At 44.1% G+C, this 15,675-nt stretch overlaps 2 protein-coding genes across 8 annotated transcripts in view; both read left to right on the top strand.

Annotated features, from left to right (window-relative positions):
• Positions 1-12,767, top strand: part of LOC128450507 (NLR family CARD domain-containing protein 3-like) — a 58,975-nt gene extending 46,208 nt beyond the window's left edge. For 3 of the 7 annotated variants that reach the window (XM_053434006.1, XM_053434014.1, XM_053434023.1), the window contains 2 exons: positions 5,753-5,967; positions 6,184-8,111. In XM_053434006.1, the coding sequence (XP_053289981.1) occupies positions 5,753-5,967; positions 6,184-8,096 (2,128 nt within the window). In that variant the 3' untranslated portion in view covers positions 8,097-8,111. Of the gene's footprint in view, positions 1-5,752; positions 5,968-6,183; positions 8,112-8,934; positions 9,109-9,644; positions 9,819-10,197; positions 10,372-11,957 lie in introns of those variants that run through there. The other 4 variants (XM_053434057.1, XM_053434048.1, XM_053434040.1 and 1 more) reach the window with 4 other exon arrangements.
• The window catches only part of LOC128450459 (NLR family CARD domain-containing protein 3), a 56,578-nt gene that overhangs the window by 24,338 nt on the left and 16,565 nt on the right, over positions 1-15,675 (top strand). The gene's annotated exons all lie outside the window — the stretch shown is intronic.

The raw sequence follows: 15,675 nt of genomic DNA, 5'->3' as shown, positions 1-15,675 counted from the left end.
ACAGATACTTTAATTACAAAAGCATTTATTAAAAAGGGGAAATAAAGTTATAATGTTATTCAATGATTCATCATTTTAACAAGCTCCGATATTTCAAAGATAAACACAGCAGCAGCACTTATCACAATTCAGAAAATACATGTAAAACCGGCGGTCTACCTATGTATGTCTGTCTCGGTGTGTGTGTGTGTGTCTGTGTCAAAGTGTCTCTCTGTGTGTGTGTGTCTATGTGTATGCATGTGAAATAAAGTTAGTGTTATTTAATGATTCATCATTTTAACAAACTCCCATATTTCAAAGATAACAACAGCAGCCGCTTATCACAATTTAGAAAAACACATGTATTCATCTATGTGTATCTGTGTGTGTATCTGTCTGTGTCTATCAATGTGTGTCTGTGTGGGTGTGTCTGTGTGTGTGTGTGTGGGTGTGTGAGAGAGCGAGAGAGAGAGAGAAAAAGAAAGGGGGCGTGGCGATGACGCAGTCACTTGGTGACGTCACATCTAAGATGGCGGCCGATCATGATTCGTGGAATCAAGGCCTAAAAACTCTCAAAATGGCGGATTGACTACAAAACAAGATGGCGGAGCCGTTATGAATTTAGAGCCAGAATGGGAAGAGAGGGAGAGAGGAGGCGTGGCAATAATAGATTCAAAATGGTGGTTTAACTTGCGTTATCCAAAATGGAGTCTATGTTAATGACACCATGTGGCCGGAGCTCACACTGGTGGTCGTCACATGAATTACACCAAGGGATTTTCAGACAAAGAGAATTCTTTGTCTCTGCTTTGGCGTTCGGCCGCATGGCTTCCAGATGTGTCCAGCCTCTCTGAATATAGATTTAACTATGTTACATGAACTGTATTCTAAATACAGATCGGATGTGTGTATAGGTCGGTTTAGAAGGAGAGAGAGAGAGAGAGAGTATACAAGGAGGGAGCAAAGCTCTTAAAAGCACCGTCAGAGACAAGTTACATTTACTTTACCACTCAGCACCCAAGTGGCGTTGTGTGCTGAGGTTTGACCGGTAAAGTCTCTTTAAAGTTGTTGAAACGGTCACAATGAGCTGGAGACGCTGCTCACGGCGCTTAAAAACTGTGGCACAAGGCCGTAACCGGAAACCGGAAGTGGCGAATCGCCGCTAAACATTAGAGACTCGGCGGTCTCATACAAAACAAATACATTCAAGTATTAAAACAATACGCTACGTATTAGATTAACATCCGCCCAGACAATAAAGCCTCTTACTGTACCACCCTCGCGGTGTGCGTGCGCGTCGGGCCAGTGAATCACGTGGTCTCTCAAGCGGTCTTCGGCCGCTGGACCGGACAAGCAGCGGATTTTCTCGTGCTGCCTCGACGGGATGAACGTCCTTCTTCAGGGATGTGGAGCTCGTGCTCCTCAGCGGAATGAATCTCGTTAAACCCCAGGATGCGTGCGAACGGGCGGATTCCTGGAAAACAAAATCAGTGTCCTGGCCTCTTAAGCGGTGCTCCGGTGGGTCTCGTGGTTGCAACGGAGATCAGCGCTGGGCCGAATCGAGCGAACTTCTCTTGCTCTTGGAATGGAATTCAGCTTCGTCTCTTCTTCTTCTTCAGGGATGTGGAGCTCGTGCTCCTCAGCGGAATGAATCTCGCGCTTCTGCAGGGGATGAACAGCGGTAACGCCGCTGTGGATTTGGAAAGAAAGTCTGTGATGCTCGACCGGCGAGCGAGTTCCTGTGCGCGGCCTCTTCAAGTTAAAATAACAAAAGTCCTTTTGAAAATAAAAACGTCGACTGAATAAAGAAATAAAAGAAATGAAATAAAATAACTCTGGTTGCCCCCTTTAGCCACTAAATCAGCTGGGAGGCCCCGAAGGGGGCCTGGTGTTGTCTTCAGAGCAGGGTAAAATGGCAGCGATTATTGGGGTCTCAGTGGTTTTGTTCTACCTGAGAGGTCCTCCTCCTTGAGGAGTTGGTCATAGGATGATGCTGGCTTTAAGCCAATTGAGTGTCAGAAATGGATCTGAGTGGGCGGGGCTTGGAACTGAGCGGGGGTTTCTGGGAAAACCCCAGGACATTTCTCCACCACCAGGAGGAGATTCTTGAGCCTGCAGGAGGATGTTTCCCGCCCAAAGTTTAACAACCCTTTGTTCCCCTCGGCTCCAGTGTCTGGTGGCACCCCGCTGGGCTCTGGCCCAACACTAGCACTTCAGGCTGTATCAGTTATAGTGTGTCCCAAGGTCTGTGTGCTTACTTGGGGAACTGGAGCGCTTTATCAGTGTGTGAGAGGGGGTGTGGTGTAGCTCTGAGAGGTTACTAGCACTTCAGGCTGTATCAGTAGTGTGCCTGGGGGAAGTGGCACAGACCCAGCAGAACGCATCAGCACATCAGAACGCATCAAACAGCCGGCGTCTGTAAGATTTTATAACAGTAGGTCTTGGTTCTTCCTCCTCGAAAGTGTGCACGCGTAGCCCCTCCTCTTGGCATTTGGAATAAGGAAGTGAACAGGAGACACTCTCAAGGCCTTGACACAGCTGATGCCATGAGGGCCAAACTGTTGTTGTTGGAGAAAAGGTATTATTGTGTTCCTGCTATATCGGCTAAAATGTTCTGTTTGTACAGAAATTCGAAACAACTAAGCCAAAACAACGAAACAGAACTGTGACCCACATACATTCTAATTTGGGTAGGTTGTTGAAACATCTGTGCATATTCTGACAATAAATCTATCCCTTCACTTTTTTCCTTTTTCTCCTGATCATATGCTGCTCTCTGTAGTCTGGTGTCCCTGCGCCCTTTCTCTTGTTGGTATTTTTCATACGACGCATCGACTGGTATCAAAAGAGGTTGGTCTATTCTGACAGTTTTAGTTTTTTTCGTTACCGTGGCAACGGGGTGTGTGTGTGTGTCTTCCGTTTCATATCTCCCTTCCTCCAACTCCTCTTGCTGCCTGTTGAGCTGCCTGAGTTTCTCTCTGTGCTCCTCGTCTTCCTCCACTCTCCGTTCTCTGTATTTGTTGTTCCTTTCCTCAATGTCGCGCAACATGAGAACAGTATTTTTTAACTGTATTATTTCTTGGTCAAGACGTTTTGCTTTGTCCTCCATGTGTCTTTTATCCTGCAGATTTGATGTTCTCTCTTTCTCTCTATTTAGTTGGAATCTTACTTCCTTAACTTCACACAGCCTCTGTTGTACAGTGGACACTTCCTGAGAGTGAGATAATGACCACGTCGGTGACTGTCTGCCGTCGTTGCATAAATCTTCCTCTTTTAGTGTGTCATCTTGCACGGACGGGCACGGAGATGATACACAATTTTGCTTGTTATTTCCCACGTCTCTACTTTCTACTGTACCAACAAAATCCCCGGTTACTTTTATGTCAAACACAGGAGCCATTACCCCCGGCGGGTCTGTGAGTTTCTGGTTATATGGTGGAGGCTGGTCCTCCACTCGCAACACTGGATACAGGGAGCTTGTATGTTTTGAACCCATGGGTTTGTTTTGTCTTTTGTCTGAGCTTATTGAACACACGATTTTTGCAAATTCTGCCAGTTCAGTTTTCTTTTTATGGATGCGCCTCAGTTTTTTCTTCAACCGTTTTTTCTTAAACCCAAAACACCCATCTGATGTTTTTTCTATTTTACCCGAGACGTCCAGGATCCTCCCGTTTAACAGGGCCAGTCTGGCGGTAAATGCAGGGATGGGATCTGCAGTTGAATCGAGTGGAATCATCCACTTTTGAGTAATCCATTTATGGATGCGTTTTTGTGCCTCCTTTTTAGCTTTGTCTCGATCCACACTGTGTTGAATTTCTTTTAAAATGGCCAAATGAATCACCTCCTGAAATGTTGCATTAGTAGTCGTCATTTTGTTTGTTTCTTTAACTACTTTTTTCACAAGTTTTATCAAATACTGTTGGCAGAACTTAGATGTGGAGGACGCATTGCCATATGCACTTGGTCAGAACAGGAAGCTTCTACTACAGAAATAGTTTCAGTAGCGCCTGTTCTCTGGGTGTTTAACACAACCAAAATACACACTTTTCCACAATCTATTAATATTCTGCCAATATCTATTCCAACCCTCAATACCCTTTCAGAACTGTGACTCAAAACACTCTTTGTGTTCGTAATTACCTTGATGTCACAGGAAACCACCCCACACTTTTCCCCTTTAGTCCCAGACTAGGAAATCCCTGATTCCCTTTTTCACTTCATATCTGACTCCGGACACAGATATGAGTGTGGCCCCTGGCCATAGGATCCCAAATCCTTTAAATTATAGTGCGTGCCCCAAGCACCACTTTATCAGTGTTCCATACACTTCTCAGTGTGGCCCCAGGCCATAGGATCCCAAATCCTTTAAATTATAGTGCGTGCTCCATGCACCACTTTATCAGTGTTCCATACACTTCTCAGTGTGGCCCCTGGCCATAGGATCCCAAATCCTTTCAATAAATGTAAATGGTTCCAAACCATAGGGTCCCAGACCCTTACAATTTCCTTCACTTCACTCTTAATGTACTTACATCTCGTATTTCTCTTTGCTCACAGTTAATTTAGTTATTTTTTCCAATCACAGCCGTTTTAGTTATAAAAAGGTCGCTGCTCGCCTGTTTTAGGTTGACCGGTCTTTTCACTGTGAACAACGAGATCCTCGAGATGTCCTCTTATCGTCAATACGATCTGTCCTTTTTTCCTTCACTGGATCACGTCGGGGTCACCAATTTTGTCGTCGCCAGGCTTTTAAACTTGAACTCGCCTCCGTCGATTGGACAAGCGTGTTTGTTGATCCAGGATTTGAGAAGGAATAATTAGACACTTATACATGAAGTTCTGGAAATTGAACATTTATTGTATTCACTGAAATACTTACAGAGAGTCTCTGGGGTTCTGCCGGACACGTCACCAGGTTCAGTGGATCATGTCGAGAAGAAGCCCCGTTCAATCCTAAGTCCACAGTATATATAATCAGACACAGGGTGGGCACAGAGGCGGTTCTTTTTCTTTGAGGGAATTCATCTGGCCAGTTATTGGCCAGATGTACACTGTTTCCTCAAAGTGCAGTTTTTTGCAAGCACATCACTTTCAACTGACCAGGTGTCCCACTACTGTGACCTTGGCAAACAGGGAGCCTGCCACAGTGGAGAGACCCAGCAGATTAAACATTTCCGGAGGATTTCATATCTTTTTCTCACCACGTTTCATGAAGCACCTCATTGTATGAGTTCTGGCTGATACAATGAATTTCCATCACACACTTTTCTCTGAATTGTATTTTGGGTCAGATTGACATTCAGGTTGACACCTGCTCTTTCTGTGGTCGTGCTCTGGGCCTGACCCTGCGTCTGAGTCAAAAAGATTATACATCATTCTAACTAAAAGTAACTGTTGTAGCATTATTGATTATATGGATTATACAGCTAATATTTGTTCACAGGATATAGGTAAAATATAATCACAAGATACAGAGAAACATAGATATCTCAACAAGACTCATTTGGATTTGGATCTGCACCAAATTCCACACACTGGTAAACATCAGTCCTCTGAACATGTCTGTGAAAGAGGACCCCCCCCCCCCCCCCCCCCCGATCTGGTTCACAGACCACAACCTTCCACCAAGTTTACTGGTAATCTGTCGTTTTTTATAATCCCACTAACGAACCAACCAACACACAAACATACTGGGTGAACACAAAACCTCCTTGACAGAAGTAATAACAACCTGTGACTGTGACATGTGAGTTATCAGGACATGTCTTCACAGGGAGAGGAAGAGGAGTCATGTTTCTGAGGAGGAGCAGTCGTCCTGCTGTGCTTCGTGTCAGGACGTCCTGAAGGATCCAGTCTCCACCAGCTGTGGACACTGGTTCTGCAGACAGTGCATCACCTCATACTGGGACCAGTCTGGTTCTTCAGGAGACTCCTCCTGTCCCCAGTGTGGAAAAAGATCCAGAACAGGAGCTGGAGGTCAGACAGCCGGTCAGAGCAGCACTGTACATGTGTCTGCTGATGTCTTCACTTCTGACAACAGCACATGTGGTTTTATTTTGTTCCTTCATACAGCATCAACATTTAACATCGTTAGAAAAGCACAAAGTTAAAAAGCTTTTATTTTCTGTAGTTTTTCTGTATCTGATGAAAACAATCAGCAGATTCTCAGATTCTCTGTCTCTCACATTGTTTCTTGTCTTTCAGCAGATCGTGGTCTGCAGGAGGTTTCAGATGAACATAAGCTCAGTGTGAGGAGGAGATGTGAACATGTGACTGAAGGAAGTGATGAAACAGGAAGTAGAACCCTCCTCAACAGGATCTACACTGAGCTCTTCATCACAGAGGGACAGAGTGAAGAGGTTAATACTCAACATGAGGTGAGGCAGCTTGAGACGGCTTCCAAGAAGAAGATCCTCCACGACACTCCCATCAAGGTCCAGGACATCTTTAAAGCCTCCACTGACCAGCAGAGCAGCATCAGAGTCGTCCTGACCAACGGCGTCGCTGGCGTTGGAAAAACCTTCTCGGTGCAGAAGTTCACTCTGGACTGGGCAGAGGGTTTAGAGAACCAGGATGTGGGTCTGCTGGCTGTGCTTTCGTTCAGGGAGCTGAACCTGGTGAAGGACCAGCAGCACAGTCTTCTCACGCTGCTCCATGTTTTCCATCCAGCGTTACAGAAGCTCACTGCAGAGACGCTCGCTGTCTGTAAACCTTTGTTCATCTTTGACGGCCTGGATGAAAGCAGACCTTCTCTGGACTTCAACCACAGGGAGCTTGTGTCTGAGGTCACACAGAGGTCATCAGTCAACGTGCTGCTGACAAACCTCATCCGGGGGAATCTGCTTCCCTCGGCTCTCGTCTGGATAACCTCCAGACCTGCGGCGGCCAATCAGATCCCTCCTGCATGTGTTGACAGGGTCACAGAAGTACGAGGCTTCACTGAGGCCCAGAAGGAGGAGTACTTCAGGAGGAGATTCAGTGATGAAGAGCTGTGCAGCAGAATCATCTCACACATCAAGACGTCCAGGAGCCTCCACATCATGTGTCAAATCCCAGTCTTCTGCTGGATCAGTGCTACAGTTCTGGAGCACATGTTGACCACAGACCAGAGAGGAGAGCTGCCCAAGACCCTGACTGACCTGTACTCACACTTCCTGCTGGTTCAGACAAAGAGGAAGAACAACAAGTACGGTGAGGGACATGAGACGAGTCCACAGCAGCTGACGGAGGCTGACAGGGACGTTCTCCTGAAGCTGGGGAGGCTGGCACTTAAACATCTGGAGGAAGGAAACATCATGTTCTACCAAGAAGACCTGGAGCGGTGTGGTCTTAATGTCACAGAGGCCTCGGTGTACTCAGGAGTTTGTACTGAGATCTTCAGAAGAGAGTGTGTGATCTTCCAGAAATCAGTCTACTGCTTTGTTCATCTGAGCGTTCAGGAGTTTCTGGCTGCAGTCTACATGTTCCACTGTTACACCGAGAGGAACACAGAAGAACTCAACAGCTTCTTGGGAACATATAGGAACACAGACAAGACCTTCTCCCTGGATGACCTCCTGAAGAGAACCATGAAGAAATCCCTCACCAGTACAAATGGTCATCTGGACCTGTTTGTTCGCTTCCTTCACGGCCTCAGTCTGGAGTCCAACCAGAGAGTCTTAGGAGGCCTGCTGGGTCGGACAGAGAACAATCCAAATATCATCCAGAGAGTCTTAGGAGGCCTGCTGGGTCGGACAGAGAACAATCCAAATATCATCCAGAGAGTCTTAGGAGGCCTGCTGGGTCGGACAGGGAACAATCCAAAGATCATCCAGAGAGTCATCAAAAACCTGAAGGAGATGAAGAGTGGTAACATTTCTCCTGACAGAAGCATCAACATCTTCCACTGTCTGACTGAGATGAACGACCACTCAGTTCATCAGCAGATGAAACAGTTCCTGACGTCAAAGAACCAATCAGAGAAGAAATTCTCTGAGATCCAATGCTCGGCTCTGGCCTACATGCTGCAGATGTCAGAGGAGGATCTGGATGAGTTGGACCTGAAGAAGTTCAACACATCAGACCAGGGTCGACTGAGACTGATCCCAGCTGTGAGGAACTTTAGGAAGGCTCGGTGAGTCCAGACATGATCAATAACATGTTCAATCAGTGGAGATCAGTCGTTCTTCAGATACACTCAGTGTTAAATGGTTCTCATTGTTTTGGGCAGCGTGGTGTTGCAGTGGTCAACACTGTTAGTGCAGCCTTTCTGTGAGGAGGAGGTTCTCCTGGTGTCTGCAGGGTTTTCTCTGGGTTATCCAGCTCCCTCCACAAACCATAAGACATGGAGATAAGAGTTAGGTTGATTGAAGATTGTGTCTGTGTGTAATAGAGTTATTATTATTATGTACATATAAGAACAACTAGATCAGATGGGGAGAGTGAAATCCAATGTGATCATTGTGCTGGAGTTTGAGGGTTCAGACATACGACCATGTGAGGTGCAAGGGAGATTATTGTGTATATATATATTTATATATGTATATGTATATATGAGCAAACAGCACAGAGTGAGGAGACGATCACTGAATCAGTGTTTGGATGAGAATCACTGACGGTTCCTTTAAACTGAAGAAGCAGGAAATATAGTTTCTTCTTCTTTCTTGTGAAACCAGAGTTCCCACTCTGTGTTTGTCCTCCACCACCAACCAGTGCAGTGTCCGTCCCTCCAGGTTCCTGACATGTTGACTTCACAATGATATGAGGTCACTGTGACCTTTGACCTCTGACCACCTGAATCTAATGAGTTCCTCTGTCAGTCTGAATGAACGCTTGAACCAAATCTGAAAGGATTCTCTTGAGGAGTTCTTAACAAAGAGGAGATTTACCAGGGTGAGGGTCACATGATCACGTTTTGTATGAATGTTGTGTTTTCTGATTTAATTCTCACAGATTTGATATTTTCTTTAATTACAGACTCAGTGGTTGTCTCCTCTCAGAGACTCACTATGAAGTTGTGGCCTCAGCTCTGAAGTCAGACCCCTCACATCTGAGAGAACTGGTTCTGAGGAACAACAACCTGCTGGACTCAGACGTGAAGCTGCTGTGTTCTGGACTGGAGAGTCCAAACTGTCGACTGGAGACTCTGAGGTCCTTAAATCCTTCTTCACTTTTCAGACTTTCTTTCTTATTGGATCATTATTTATTTAAATTGTCTCAGTTCTGCTCTGCTCACTGTCCCTCAGTCATCTGTCACTCACCCAGCCTGTCAGTCACGTCCACCTCATCAACTCCATTCACCTGCACTCACCTGCTCCTGATCACTTAGAAAGTGTCAGTAAATAACATGTGGACTGAGGCCGAGCACTCGTCCTCCTCAGGTTTTCAAAATAAGACACATTCTGATTGAAACACGTTGGACAGTTGATAAGTATAGAAACAAACAGGAAGTGACATCAGGAGCCATCCCTACTTTAAACAGTGTTTAACTACACAAACCTGCTCAGTGACCAACACACAGAGAAGAAGCTGATGAATGAAACAATGGTCCAACATGTCTGATCTGATATTTATCTTCAGGTCACAGACTGGACTGAGGTCAGCAGCATGTTGAGAGTCTGTGTTGACATGATGCCGATCCACAACAACAGGAGGACACATTCTAATATTCATATTTATTTATCCAGGTTGATTCGCTGCAGTCTGTCAGAGATCAGCTGTTCTTCTCTGGCTTCAGCTCTGAGGTCAAACCCCTCTCATCTGAGAGAACTGGATCTGAGCCACAACAACCTGCAGGACTCAGCAGTGAAGGAGCTGTGTGGTTTTCTACAGAGTCCAACCTGTCGACTGGAGACTCTGAGGTCAGTTCACTGACTGACTTTTGTAGATCTCATATCTATTAAACAGCATTTATTCACAATTTATCTAATTTAATTCTAATTTAACATAATTCCTCTTCATACATAACATGAATCCATTCATTAATTAATCTGTGACATTTTAAATATTCAGCTACTTGTTAAAACACTGAGTTTAGTTCTGGATTTCCTAAACTGATCTGCAGGACAGAGACCGGGTCCAAATAATCTATTTGTACTGAATCAGGTTCAGTTTTTAGTCCAACATGTCTGATTTCATATTTATCTTCCATGTTATGAGTCTGTGTGACATGAATATGTGTCTGTTATTTTCACCCATGAACTCAGTTTAATTTACAGTAAAGTTTTATTCTTTATCCAGGTTGCAGTACTGCAGTCTGTCAGAGATCAGCTGTTCTTCTCTGGCTTCAGCTCTGAGGTCAAACCCCTCTCATCTGAGAGAACTGGATCTGAGTAACAACAACCTGCAGGATTCAGGAGTGAAGGAGCTGCTTGATCTACAGCAGAGTCCAACCTGTCGACTGGAGACTCTGAGGTCAGTAGATGGTTGGAGTCAGTCCACGCTGCTTTCATCAGTATGTTACTAAACACAGTCAGTATCACAGATCCAGGGTCTGTGCTACCAAGCAGGATTTGTGGTTATCAGGTTAACTTCAGGTTTAGTTTTTTCAGTTCTACGAAGCTCGTCCACTTCTTAACCAGGTCAATCACCATGGTAACTTCTGATGAACGGCTAACCTGCTCCAGGTTCAGTTGGAGATCAACCAGTATAGAAGCTCCGCCCACTGACCACAGTGACTCTACACTGTTGTGTGGTGCTCACTCTCCTTAAAGGGACGGATAAGGGAAGTTTAAATCAACGTCGGGTTGGTTCAGTTGATCTCTAACTCACCCAGAACATCTCAATGTCTCCAGACTCATCCTGTCCCCAAAACACCAGATGACCTCAGCTTCCTGAAGACAGGTCCATGTGTTTGTATTGAGTAATGATGTCAGAGGTGTCCACCACAGTGTCTGTCCTCAGATATATTTTCACCAGATGCCACCAGGGGGCGCTGTAACTTACACACTGACACGATCCAGATGTTTTACCAGATGTTCTTCCTGCATTTAGCAGCTGTGACTGAGTTTCTTTTATTCTGGATCATGTGTTTGTTCTCCTCTGATTTTTATTATAGAACAGTTTGATCCTGGTTGTGAAATATGAGGCTCTGCTGTCAGTCAAACTGTCCATGTCTGTGATTGGTCATACACAGTAGACCCCGCCCCTTTTATGTGCACGCTCAGATCTCGATGAGGAAAACCTGAGTTAACTTAACGAGTTGATAACCAGCGTCATGTGACCACTTAGCCTGACTGTGTCTGTCAGGTTCAGTTGAGCTGATCTCAGAAAGATCTCCTGGACATGTTGAAGTGTCTTCATAGTTCAGGCCTCAGTGTTTCCTCAGTGAAGCTGTGAGAGGACAATGAGGACAGACGTCAGGATTGGACAGAGACACAAAGAGACAACAGTCGGCCAATCAGACGAGCCACAAGCTGCTTGGGATCATGTGACTGAGTTGACGTGAAGACGACAGTTGTTGTTGTTTTCATGTGAACAGGAAGTGAAGCTGGACCACAGCTGACAGCCTCACACGAGGGACAGAGACGGTGTCGTCTTCATCTGATCTGAGACAGTTTGTCCTCTCACTTCATCAGTGAAGAACTGATCAGGTGGATCTTTGTCACAGCTCTGAGATCAGTGGGACTGAAGCCTCTCCTCATCACATGGTAACCAGGAGCTCTTTATACAGAGCAGAACCTCTGCTGAGGTCCATCTGTCTCCTCTGGTCCCAGTTTGTCAGAAGCAGATGTTCATCAACACACAGTGAAACATGGCTTCACCTGTAACAGCAGTAAATCCACCTCTCAGGTGTCCACTCTGCACTTTGACATGCAGAGGACACACACTGAGCTCTTAGCGTGTTCATTCCAACACGTGAACATGAAGCAGAGAGGAAGCTGCTCCACCTCTGAACAGGACTGAAGTCCCTGCTGCTCTTTCTACTGGATGAGCTGCATCACTGACTCACAGCTGATGAAGTGAGTCTCTGTGACACTGACGTCTTCTTCTCTCAACAGGTGGAGGTGGTCTTAGTGGATCTGAGTGTGAAGAGGACAGTGTGTGTGGACGGAGGCTGAGCTGTGTCCTGAGGATCCAGAGGCTGAAGCAGCAGCAGCGTGTGTGTAGTCTCCAATCTACACAACCCCTAATCTGCATGTGTTTGTGAGATGAAGCCGGAGCACCTGGAGAAAACACGGGGAGAACATGCAGACTCCACACAGGAAGACCCCATCTGAACCGGATTCAAACCAGCAACCTTCCTGCCCCGATTGTGTTTATTCACATGAAGAATGTGTTTATTGAAATGACACAACACAAGCAGAATATATAAACCCTCTATAAAGAGTCACATACAGTGTGTTTAAGTTTGTCTTTATTATTGTCCACCTTTGTCCCTCAGTGTGTCTCCATGTGTGTAGAACCACATTCTGTGTATATGTTTGTTTATGATCTTAAAGTTCCTGGATTCACGTCACAAATTGATTTAGTTCAACACAAAGTTCAACACATTGAAATCACTTTGAGTTTAAAATCAGAGTTTTGTCTTTGACACAAAATATCAAAACTCTGGACTTAAAAATGGGACGTTTTCATTTCTGCATCAGGTGCAGAGCGGTGGTGGCTTTTCTACTTTTGACCCACAGGTGGCGCTGCAGTATAACAGCAGCACATCCCAGTCAAAGCCTTTATATTCAGTCTATGAGTCAAACACATGGATCATTTCCTCTGTGACAAACCAGATGTAACGAGAAGAAAAACATCTCAGAGAGAAAAGTTCTGTTTCTACTTGTCTCTGCTTTAATGCTCAATAAACATCCTTCCACCGACTTCACTGGAATCATGACTCAGCTTTTCTTTCCTCTTCAAACAAACTGGTGGAAACATCTCGTCCTTGGTGCAGGTAAAAGAACAAAATCACCAGTTTGACATAATGGAAACCAGCAGAAGAAAAGTGAATGAGACATTTACAGAATGAAGAAGAGTCGATGAAGAGCAGAGCATCTTTAAGTCTCTGAGGAAACTGTTTAATAAACATTTTACCATATTTAATAGAAAACTGACCCGAGGACGTTTTATACAAACCCTAACCCACTTATAAGGAAAAGCTTGTGATCATAATGAAATTCTACATCTGATCAATATGTCTCAATATAAACAGCCTGACAGCAGATCAATACATTTATTTATGATTATTTATCAGTTGATTTAATTCAGAGAGAGAGACTGTTGATTGGATTGTGTTTACAGGAACAGGTTACCGACTGTGTGTGTGTGTGTGTGTGTGTGGACTCCAAGTCCTTTGTCTTTTTCATAGAGAAACAGATAAAACTGAAACACGTCAGAAACACGTCAGGAACATGTGAGGAACACGTGAGGAACACGTCAGGAACACGTGAGGAACACGTGGTTCAGTTCATGTATGAAAGCAGCTTCAGTGTTGTTCTGGTGAACACTGTACAGTTACTGGTCTCTACAGTAAACCCACAGCTCCAGGCAGTAATCCTGTGTAAACACGACTTCATGATAAACACGACTCGGCCTCTTTGTTTGTTTCAGTGTGGGTTTTATTTATTAGAACATGAATGTAAAGAAAACAGAATCAGGAACACGCTGACACACTGAGCGCTCGTCTTCACAGGAAGCACAAATGAAACGATGGAGAACGTCAGCAGGAAAGATCTGGTCCTAATGGACTTTTCATGTTCAAGTGCAATAAAGAATTCAGAACTGGTTTAGTTCGGCGATTGGTTGGTGAGTGTGTGCGTTTCTCTTGTGTTTGTGTAAGTGTGTGTTTGCTGTACAGGTTCATGTGTGTCTTGGAATGAGAGCTTCATTAAATGGTTGATTCTTCTCTGTGTTCGGTGTCGACTCGTGTAGCGTCGCTGAAAACCTTCGTCTCTGCTCCGAGGGTCTGATTCACGTCACGTCCGTCCTCTGGTTGTTTTCACGTCCAAACAGGAAGTGAAACATGTTTAGTGACGTGAATCTGTGATATTAAGAATCATAGATTATAAACAAAGATGATGACACATCTCCACTTCCTCCAGAAATGAACACAACATATTTTGAATACAAACGCTGCCATCTTGTGGTTAAAACATAATTTGCAGTCATTCGTGATCGTGGTGCTGATGATACATCAGCTCGACCAATCAGAAGCCAGTCTCAGCTGTCATCACGACGTCTCAGCCTGTCTTTATATGATCATGTCATGATTGACAGATGAAATCGCCTTGTGATTGGTCGAGTGTAGATTTAGGCGGGACTTTAAAACCACGCCTCTACTCCACGATCACTGCTGCACAAGTGATGTCATCACCACAAGATGGCAGCGTTTGTATTTGAGATACTTGGCTTCGTTTTTATTAGAACAGCAGGAAGTGGAGACGTGTCGTCCATCTTTATTTACATCTTTATCTATGTCGGCATCATTTCCACGTCATGTGACACATGGTTGATAATTTATTTGTTGATGTTGTGATCGTTATGTCTGGTTTGATTTGAGGGAGTACACCAGAGTACACGTGTACTACATGTACGTGTACTGAGTGAAGTATCTGGAAGTTTTTCCTTGTTTTGTTTCAGTAGAAATTAGTTTGTATGTTTTGTTCTTGTTTTATAAACGCAGGCGTGTGATTGGTCCTGGTTGTGTCCGCAGCGTGAATAGAGAAACCTGAACATGATGGTTTTATTGACTCTGTTGTTTTACCACAGCTGCTCTTCACTCTTCATCTCTTCGGTCGTTCTCATGTTCGTAGCTACGACGTAACATCAGCTGCATTTTTAAGTCGTAATGTTGTGAGATTAAAGTCGTGATTGAGAAGAAAGTCTGAATTTATCCTCACGATATTCCAACGTCATTGTGATATTACGACTTTATTCTTGTGAAATTGTTTCTGTGTCTCTACGACTTTATTCTTGTGATATTACGACTTAAATTTGATTGAGTTTCGACTTCTTTATTCTCTTGGTATTACAACGTCGCTCTTGAAGTTTCTCAGATTGTTTTTGGCCCGAACACGTTGTGGTACGCAGCCGAGTCATTGGTCCGATGTTTGTCTGAACGTTTGTTGATCTCTGACGTGAACATGTTCGGTGTAAAGTGAAGACGACTCAGTTTGGAGCCGTGAGGACGAAAAGAAGCTTCTGGAAAAACGTAGAAATGTGTAACACAGAAAGTGTCGTGAATGTTCATCAGCGCACATGAATAAACCCGTTTTGTACGATACGCCGTTACAGAAGATGTTTTTATATCAGCCGCCCTCGTGGTGAACACACTTCCTGTCTCATCTGAACTCGTGGCGTGCTGTGATGCGACCGATGACATCACGACCGATGACATCACGACCGTGACGACGATCGTTTTTGTAAAGTCGCTCTTCGGTTTGTTTTGGTGTCAAAATAAAAGCATGACGTATTCTGCATTTAAAGAAATGTAATAAACTTTATGATCTTTGTAAAACAAAGTGCAGTCATTTCTCAGATAGATAAAAAAAACATTTAACACATGAAAATATAAAGTTAAATATCTGATATTTAAATATCTTATTTAGTTTGGTGCTTTTCAACCTGAGAAATGTTATAAATGGCATTAAAATAAATATTACTATATACTATAATAACAATTTATTTAAAAGACATTTGATAAGAGGTAGAAAGTTAAAATAGAACAAGTTTAGTTGTTATAATTTAGAAACTAAAAATGTAAAACATCTAGATCAATAAAATCAATAA

The sequence above is a fragment of the Pleuronectes platessa genome, chromosome 2 (genome assembly GCF_947347685.1).
Source record: "Pleuronectes platessa chromosome 2, fPlePla1.1, whole genome shotgun sequence".
NCBI classification, from domain to species: domain Eukaryota; kingdom Metazoa; phylum Chordata; class Actinopteri; order Pleuronectiformes; family Pleuronectidae; genus Pleuronectes; species Pleuronectes platessa.
Note: the sequence above shows the minus strand (reverse complement) of the source record. Positions and strands in the feature narration are given on the sequence as shown.